The 9,313-nt window shown below is 44.6% G+C and overlaps 1 protein-coding gene across 1 annotated transcript in view; it reads left to right on the plus strand.

Annotated features, from left to right (window-relative positions):
• Nucleotides 1–877: 877 nt before the first annotated feature.
• gabra5 (gamma-aminobutyric acid type A receptor subunit alpha5) overlaps nucleotides 878–9,313 on the plus strand; it is a 46,726-nt gene continuing 38,290 nt past the window's right edge. The window contains exons 1-4 of the mRNA XM_063202069.1: nucleotides 878–960; nucleotides 1,153–1,280; nucleotides 2,198–2,265; nucleotides 3,503–3,723. Of these exons, the coding sequence (XP_063058139.1) occupies nucleotides 878–960; nucleotides 1,153–1,280; nucleotides 2,198–2,265; nucleotides 3,503–3,723 (500 nt within the window). The remainder of the gene's footprint in view (nucleotides 961–1,152; nucleotides 1,281–2,197; nucleotides 2,266–3,502; nucleotides 3,724–9,313) is intronic.

The raw sequence follows: 9,313 nt of genomic DNA on the forward strand, positions 1-9,313 counted from the left end.
TGCTGTTATTCTGTACGCCAAGGCGCAAGTGGTATGGACTTAATTAAATTAGCACATGTGATTTAAGCAGTTGCATTACGATTTAAATGGAGATGGTGGCATTTGGTGGAATGCGAAGTCGAGCGCCCAGGGTTTGCCTGCGGTGACTGCCCAGTCATTCATTCGTGAAAGGAGGACAGAACAATGCGAGGGTTTTACATTCGGTTTTTCAGAGAGGCAGATATTTGAAGAAACAATGTGCTGCTCGGTTAGTGCACTGTGACAATTACGGGATTTGATTGTCACACTTCTTTGGAAATTTTACGCGAGCTCATCACTCACCCAAAGCACCATTCAGGTATTTTTCTGCATTTGAACTTATTTATTTCTAATGTGATCGGCTGTTGGTCGGCTGTGGGGCTAGACGTAGCGCCCGGAGATGTTTAGAAGCAAGCCCTTTTGCCTGGCAAAGAATCGAGGCTTTATCATACTCTTCCGTGATATTCTGAACCAATTTTGACCTCTTTGTATTCTTTGATCAATTTATAGTTGTCTCAACTGTAGGCATATGTGAAACTGGAATATGCGGAGCGGTAGGTGTCGCAAAGCAATTAATCCATTTGTGATTTTAGGATTGTTCTTGGAACATACTTTTCAAAAGGAAGTATTGCGTCACACGATAATTATTATGATTTTTGATGTTTATTGCTGTTTTTTAAATGAATGTGATTATTTCATATGAAATGCAATTAATTTATGTAGAACCCTTTCGTGCATAGTTGTGGGCACTATTGCAACTCGAGTGCGCGGCCAAGACTCTAGATGGGGAGGTTCGTTGCTGCCTGCGGGGTGATGCTTTGAGCTCTCTGAGTCGGTGCAATCTGCCTTCATCACAGGAATGGACTATGGAACACGCAGCATCTCCAAAATGAGAGGTCTGTGGCTCGGAGTCGTGTTTCTGACTCTGCTATGCCGTTTGAGGTAAGCGCTTCAGAATTCAGACCAGCAAATTTTCACTACATGCAATACGGTTTTGTCATTTAAAACTAGGACATTTTTATTATTGCTGTTGTTGTTGTTGTTTTTTATTAGTATTAGTAGTGGCAGTAAAACCTAACTTTTTGTATTTAGCCTACTTTGAGGAGATATCCTGATGTCAGTCTCTTTTGATAGTTTTTCTCAGACAGCAACCACACCATCACCCAAAGAAAGTGAACTGAATGATAACATCACCGTATTCACCCGGATATTAGATGGATTACTGGATGGCTACGACAACCGACTTCGCCCTGGTTTGGGAGGTACGACCCACACCACCACCACCACCACCAAGCATGTTTTTTTTCGTCCTAAAAGCCTACTTTGCTGCTTAGCCTAAATTCTCATACTGGTCCATTTCAACACCCAGGGACCATGGATGTTAATTTTGTTTTGCAACATATTTCTGGTCCCTCCAATATCTTTGACTTGTAACATCAATGCAAGAATGCAAGGCAAGAAAAATGTAGAGAAGAAAAAGTCGAGTTATGTGCATGAAGTGCATAGATGTCTCATGTAGCTTTGGGCTCCAAGAAAAGGGCCATGCACGGTAGCTCACAATACCTACAACATTTGTGCTTGTTTAAATGACATGGTGAAATGTCTGGTGAACTCAAGACCAGTGCAAAGGACATTGGCTCAGATCAACAGCACAGGCAATTACAGCATGGTGTGAGCTCAGTCTATGGCTAATGGCCTTGAGAGGAGCTGCATGAGGCTCTGCTGCTCTTCTCTGAGCAGGCAGGTGCATTGTTCTGGGTGAGAAGAAGAAGAAGAGGAGGAGGAGGAGGAGGAGTAGGAGGAGAAATTGTCCTGGCCTATTCACACCCAGAGAATGAGAGAGAGAGAGAGAGAGAGAGAGAGAGAGAGAGAGAGAGAGAGAGAGAGAGAGAGAGAGGAGAGAGAGAGAGAGAGAGAGAGAGAGAGAGGGGAGAGAGAGGGGGGGGGATGAGGAGTGTATGAGAGAGTGAGAGGGGGGCAGAGAGAGAGAGAGAGAGAGAGAGAGAGAGAGAGAGAGAGAGAGAGAGAGAGAGAGAGAGAGAGAGAGAGAGAGAGCTCACTTCTCTGACTCACACACCACAGGACGTTTTTGTGAGAAGTACATATTTTGAAAATGCAACTACTTATAGTACTATATATATCCTGCATATGTAACCCTTCTCTTTGTGATAACTCGTAGAGACGGTGACTGAGATCAAGACAAATATTTTTGTCACAAGCTTTGGCCCCGTGTCTGACACTGAAATGGTGAGTGAGCACTGCTGGCCACCCCTTCAACACCTCATGCACATGTACACATATGCACACACACACACACACACACACACACACACACACACACACACACACACACACACACACACACACACACACACACACACACACACACACACACACACACACACACACACACACACACACACACACACACACACGCACACAGTATTCTCTCTCTCTCTCTCTCTCTCTCTCTCTCTCTCTCTCTCTCTCATACACACACATACACACACACACACGCACAATCACACATGCACATTTCACTTTCACTTTCACGTACGTCCACATATCACTTGAGTTTCCTTTTTTTTTTAATGACAGCAATCTTATCAAAATGCCATTCTGTCATTAGTGCTTCCGCTTTAAGTCAATAACGGCTGTCTGCCTCCGCTGCGTGATTGCATTGCATGCTGGACCAGGGCCCGACTAATGCAAACGAGCGAGCGAGTGAGCGCCTGTGTAATGCAATAGCATGCCACTGTCTCCCTATGGCCACTGTCCAGGGGAGTCTCCCCATACTACAACCCCCCCTGATTGATACTTATTACCGTGAAGGGGTCAGGAAGCACTCAGTGGGCCAGAACTGACATCTCTGCCTGTGGAGCCAGCAGCGTTGTTGCAACCACTAAAATAATTGCTAGCAATTGTTGTTTTAAACGAAAGAGGCAGTCTGACCAACCCTGCCATTATTTACGTCAATAGCGGCCGTAGCAGGGCCGCTGAGCCAGTGAGGAAATCACACGTTGTAATGCATGCGGCCATCGTGTTCATTTCCACCTGCAATGGATTGTGTGTTCTCGTGTGCCTCGGGGGCAATAGCCAACATATGGATCGCTGAATTTAATGACAGGGTGAATGCACAGTCAGCCAAGGAGAAAAGTGTCTCGTAAGTGAACTAATGCCCGTGTATTAACCCCATTGCGCAGAGCCTCTGTTATAACGAAATTGTAATGACCAGTCTTAATCTGTTACTTACAGTAAGGCTCTCGGTAATGTCATAGCCATGTTGGTATGATGTAGATTAGTCTCTTAGTCAAAGAGTGAACGGGCCGCCGGCGGGCCCATCTGCACTAAAAAAGTTATTTCACCGCTGCCTGTGTTAAAGATTTCAACCATGCTTTTAAAATAATTCAAAGCTGAAGTGAGATAACCATGTTTTGTTCATTTACTGACTCTTACAAGCCTATCATGTTCTTTTTCTGCGCAGGAGTACACAATAGACGTGTTCTTCCGCCAGAGCTGGAAGGACGAGCGTTTGCGCTTCAAAGGGCCCATGGATACACTGCCGCTGAACAACCTGCTGGCCAGCAACATCTGGACACCTGACACCTTCTTCCTGAACGGCAAGAAGTCTGTAGCACACAACATGACCACCCCCAACAAGCTCCTGCGGCTAAAGGAAGATGGCACCCTTCTCTACACCATGAGGTGAGTGATCACTGGTGAGCGAGACCAAAGAAGAAGCAGGAGGACTTTTAAAAAATATATTTTTAGGTCTTTTGTGCCTTTATTATTTGATAGGACAGTGGAGAACAGACAGGAAATGGGTAGGAGAGAGAGGTGGGGAGGTATCGAGAAATGACCCGGGCCGGGAATCTAACCCGGGTCGCCCACATAGCAGTCCAGTACCCTGCTGTTAGAGACATGGCTGAGCCAGCAGGAGTACTTTTAACCAACATGCCAACACACCCGAGAGATGGACAGAAGCGTTATTCCAATCCACACAAATAGCATGGATAAAACACTGCTTTTTATTGTAAATTGTAACAAGATTGCACTTTGGACCTCCACAACCACAATGAACATCATAAAAAAGAACATTGCATCTATGCACCAAAGCTAACCTCAAAAAACACAAGGTAATACTTTTAAAATCAACTTGTGTACATCTACAGTATGTCTTACCTAAATGAACAAGGACTTACAGTACAATGTAACTCTGGCAATATAAACTGAAGGTGATGAAAATTCCCCTTTATTTGCCGTAAGTCGCAATGCAGAAGTTTGGTGGAGGTTAAAAAATAGAAGATGACAAGACTTTAAACTTCACACCACATACAGTATTAAGTGTTTTGCAAGAGGAAAACAGTAACAATCTGAGATTCGTCTCCCTCACAGTAAATTCTGCCATGTTATTTCAGCACTTTGTGTCACTTACATCATTGGTCCTACTGTACTCTTGATGTGTTAAACAACACTGCAAAATGTACTGCGCTCGACACTCTCTGGTAGCAACCTATCTTTAAAGCCCGCTCCTCAAGCCAATCAGAGAAGCGTTACATTATGAGGTCAGCTCAACACATCACCATTCCGCTCGGCCGAGCCTCTCGCCGGGAACGGCACCGCGAGCTGAAAAGCAAGCTAAGAACACATCAATGGGCACTCATGTTCCCTCTCATAAGATATGCCCACATATCTCTCCATTGCTTCCCTCCTCTTCTCTTTTTTTATTCTTGCTCTCTTTGCTACACCCCTTCTGTGAAAAGACCTAAGCATGCCTTGTCTTTGATCTTTGCATACAGTGCAGAGATAACAGGGTTCATATAGAATAGAGAATCACACAAGAGGAGATGGAAGTGTTGCCAGTGAGGCGCAGTCCAGTGGAGGACGAAGAAGAGAGTGAAAAGACATAAGACAGCAGAGGCAGAGAGGAGGGTGGACAAGCAATGTACAGACCCCAGTAAAAAAAAGGTGTCAGTATTTCAGAGTAAACTTATTCTCTTTCAATCCAGATTGAGCATTTATTGCAACACTGTGGAGAGTCAAGGAACTCTAACTGTGCAGTCAGTCAGTGTAAGATTCTGCTGGTGGCCAATGTCATTTCAGCTCGACAGCTCCTGATATTTACACAATATGGGATATAGTAATTAAGTCTGAAAATGTTACCCTGACCAAATAGAAAAAAAACACTAAGGGACCAAATGTTATCTGAAACTGACTTAACTTCAACTTATATTACAGTAACACTGGCATTGTTTACTGTGTATGCAGAGAAGGTGGATAAGCAGTGTACAGTACAGTACACTGGTACAGTACAGGTACAGAAGTGCACAGTAGCAGGTATTTCCCGGGATATATATATATGTGGGGGCCACCGGTGAGTCAGTTCTGCGCCGCTAATTATGAGTTGCCCCTCTAAGCCAAAAGCGTCCGCCGCCAGGCCCTTTTTCTCCCCCAGCCCTGGACAGTGAGGAGCATGGATACCTTACAGTTTTTTTCAATTGCTAACAAGCTCTTACCCATACTTTGGATACTTTTTCTAAACTCTTCACACAGACTACCACCTACCAAGCACAATTGGCCAAACAGTTCATTTTCTTCTCAAAAGCATACACTGTTAAATATACACAAAGAAATGCATTCATTGACTGCTAATTGTCTGAAAAAGGCATGTAATGTGTCAACTGTATGGCGGTGGAAAGCCCTTGGTGTGCTAACTTTTTGTTTTGCGAATGTCGCTGAGGATTGGACAAAAGCTTGCTAGCAATTGAAAAAAAACTGTAAGCGCTGTACATTCGAGACACAGAGGCAGAGAGCAATGCAAAAGGCAGAAAGCAGTAGGCACAGTAGCAAGGCCAGCGAGGGAGTGGAGGCAGCTCCCTGTACTGCCTCAGGGCTACAGTAAGGCCGGCTTCATCCCTTCATCCCCTCCCATTGCTACTGCTCACCCAGAACTGCTGTGTGTGTGTGTGTGTGTGTGTGTGTGTGTGTGTGTGTGTGTGTGTGTGTGTGTGTGTGTGTGTGTGTGTGTGTGTGTGTGTGTGTGTGTGTGTGTGCGTGCGCGCGCGTAAGTGCGTGTGTGTGTGCGTATGTGTGTGTGTGTGTGTTCGTATGTGTGCAGTATGTGTATCTGCGTGTATTTGGGGTGTTAATTGTGCCTGCCTGTGTGTGTGTGTGTGTGTGTGTGTGTGTGTGTGTGTGTGTGTGTGTGTGTGTGTGTGTGTACAGTGTGTGTGTACAGTGTGTGTGTGTGTGTGTGTGTGTGTGTGTGTGTGTGTGTGTGTGTGTGTGTGTGTGTGTAGTGTGTGCGTGTGTGTGTACAGTGTGTGTATGAGTTTGTTGTGCTTGTCCTCCCTGTTGTACATGTGGGTCATGGGGACTGTAAAAGGGGGAGTCCTGAGCGCTATTTTGGCTGTGACCCAGTCTTCAGTCTTCTGGAGATAGAGGACATGCCCTGCTGCAGAGATGGATGGAGAGTGGGTTTGTTGTTCTTTTTTGGGTTCTGTACTCTCTCTCTCTCTCTCTCTCTCTCTCTCTCTCTCTCTCTCTCTCTCTCTCTCTCTCTCTCTCTCTCTCTCTCTCTCTCTCTCTCTCCATCGCTGTGGCTGTCTATCTGTCTGTCTATCTGTCTGTCTCTCTGTATCTCTCTCTCTCCGTCTCTCTCTCTCTCTCTCTCTCTCTCTCTCTCTCTCTCTCTCTCTCCATCGCTGTGGCTGTCTATCTGTCTATCTGTCTGTCTATCTGTCTGTCTCTCTCTCTCTCTCCGTCTCTCTCTCTCTCTCTCTCTCTCTCTCTCTCTCTCTCTCTCTCTCTCTCTCTCTCTCTCTCTCTCTCTCTCTCTCTCTCTCTCTCTCTCTCTCTCTCTCTCTCTCTCTCTCTCCGCTCTTGCTCTTGCTGTTGCTGCCCCCCTTTTCCCTCTATGGACTGTTTGCTCCATTAAACTCGCTAGTCCAAAGCAAGCGCATTACCACAGACACACGCACACTACTAAACACACACCCACACACATGCACGCGCGTGCACACGCACACACGCACACACACACACGCACAGTCGCACACACAAGGATACATACACACCAACCATCATCAAGCTCCCAGTGTCTACCGTGTTTCTTGTTCAGCAGCACTGCCCATAGCCTTCCCTTACCTTGTAGCGAAAGAACATTTAGTAGGCCTATCAGCACTTCACACAGACAATTCACACTTGCATTGTCTTTGTTCAAATTTAATAACGGTAATTCAGTTGTCATTATACACCGGATATGACCCGATACACTCCTCTCTGATGCACTTATCACACCAGGGGTGTGTTTCTCGAAAGCGTAGTTGTTAGCCAGTTAGCAACTTGGGTAGTTGTCAATGGGAAATTGCACCCCTGGCTTGTAAAAAGCTAGCACTTCTAATAGGCAGATTATTGGCCTAACCCCCCTGGCCTCACACTCGCCACTCCAGGTCAGTAATCTCATCATAAGGTTTTTTTTTTTCCACCGCCCTCCCCTCCCTTCTCGCGTAAAAAAGGGCTGGGATAGGCTAAAGAGCTTCCAGCAGTGTTGGGCAAATCAATGGGGGGTGTTAACCTCTGCTGCCCAGGGTCCCTCTCCTGAGTCATGATGAGGTCCTACTAGCCTGAGGCTGAGGACCAGGAGCAAGAAAAATGTGACAACAGTGCCTAGCAATTTATGTAGGATCATAACCTCGGAATAAGCATTTATTTTGCATTCGGTGTTTCCTAGAATTGTATTCATAATTTGGTAGTTAGGGAAAGGATCACACTCAGTTTTTCTTCTTTCTTTTTCTTTTCTTTTTATTCAAACATTGCAGGGTCAGACTGACGTTTTGTCTGCAAGAGCCCTGATGAAGGTTCTTGCAGCCAAAAGTCTGTCTGACCCTGCAATGTTTGAATAAAAAGAAAAGAAGAAAAAACTGAGTGCGATCCATTGATTACTTGATAACTTCAGAGATGCACCAACAAGACGGAAGAGCGCAGTGTGTGGAAGATAAATCATAATTTGGTAACCATTGTCTTTTTTGCATTGTTTCTCATGAGGTCATGCAGTAGTTTTGATATCTCCGTTTGTCTGCTTACTAGGGCTATAACGATACACTCAACACACGATTCGATTCGTATCACGATTTATGACCTACGGTTCGATACACCCCACGATTAGCCAACAATATAAAATAAAATAATGAATAAAAATTGTGATAGTTTATAGGTAGAATAAGTTACAAGAGGCAACTAATAATTTGTAAAAGTTTAAATAAAATAATGATAATGATTTGAAGCTTGGAAGCACTATCATGTATCACAATACGTAACTCTGTGTATCGCGATTTCTCGGTTCGATACAATATCGTTACAGCCCTACTGCTTACTACCTGCCTTTTTATTTCTCAGTCTACTGCTTTTCTGTCTGTCTGTCAAATCTTCTCTGGTTGCTAAATGTTTGAACAGTATGTTTATAAATTACTGAGAAATAGTGTAAAAGTCATAACTACCAAATGAATAACAAAGTGCTCAGTAATTGTTAACAAATGCAAAATAAATGTTTGGGACATAGTTATTACATAACATTACCTAAAACACTGGTAGCCTAACCTAATCAGCATAGGCACAACAGTTCTCAGACGTTTTATTTGTCTGATATACCCAATTAAATGGGTAGATGTATTATATGTATGTCTGTACCTCATGAAATAGGAAGCAATAGGATATGCTTCAGTGTCAACTTAGAAAAACAGAGAGATCCACAGTTACATGCCAAATGAACAATCAAGAAAATGTGAGGCTAGCGTAAAGGATATAGATATATTTGTGTGCGTGTGTCTTGTTGTATTTTTTGTTTTCAGTTTGTTTGTTTTATGTTGCGTTTTTCTTTTTGAGAGGCTATAGATAAACATTTAGGCTATTTGTGTGTTTTGTTTATTTGTATTATTTGTGCTGAACACAGTTACAGTAGAGTAGAAAGACGCGTGTGTATGCACGTCTGTGTGTGTGTGTGTGCGTGCGTGCGTGCGTGCGTGCGTGCGTGCGTGCGTGCGTGCGTGCGTGCGTGCGTGCGTGCGTGCGTGCGCGTGTGTGTGTGTGTGCGTGTGCGTGTCCGTGTGCGTGTGCGTGTCCATGTGTGTGTAGCGTATGTGGCGAGGCCGGCCGTAGATTGAGTACTGCCTGTGCGTCCGCTGCGCTGCCTCGATTCTGGGAAGTGGGTGAGTGAGCATAAAATATTTACTCTGAATAAGAGCCCGTGGTTCCAGATCGGACCTGTTGGATGAGCGACATCGATTTTTGATAAAAT

This window comes from Engraulis encrasicolus, chromosome 6 (genome assembly GCF_034702125.1).
Source record: "Engraulis encrasicolus isolate BLACKSEA-1 chromosome 6, IST_EnEncr_1.0, whole genome shotgun sequence".
Taxonomy (NCBI): domain Eukaryota; kingdom Metazoa; phylum Chordata; class Actinopteri; order Clupeiformes; family Engraulidae; genus Engraulis; species Engraulis encrasicolus.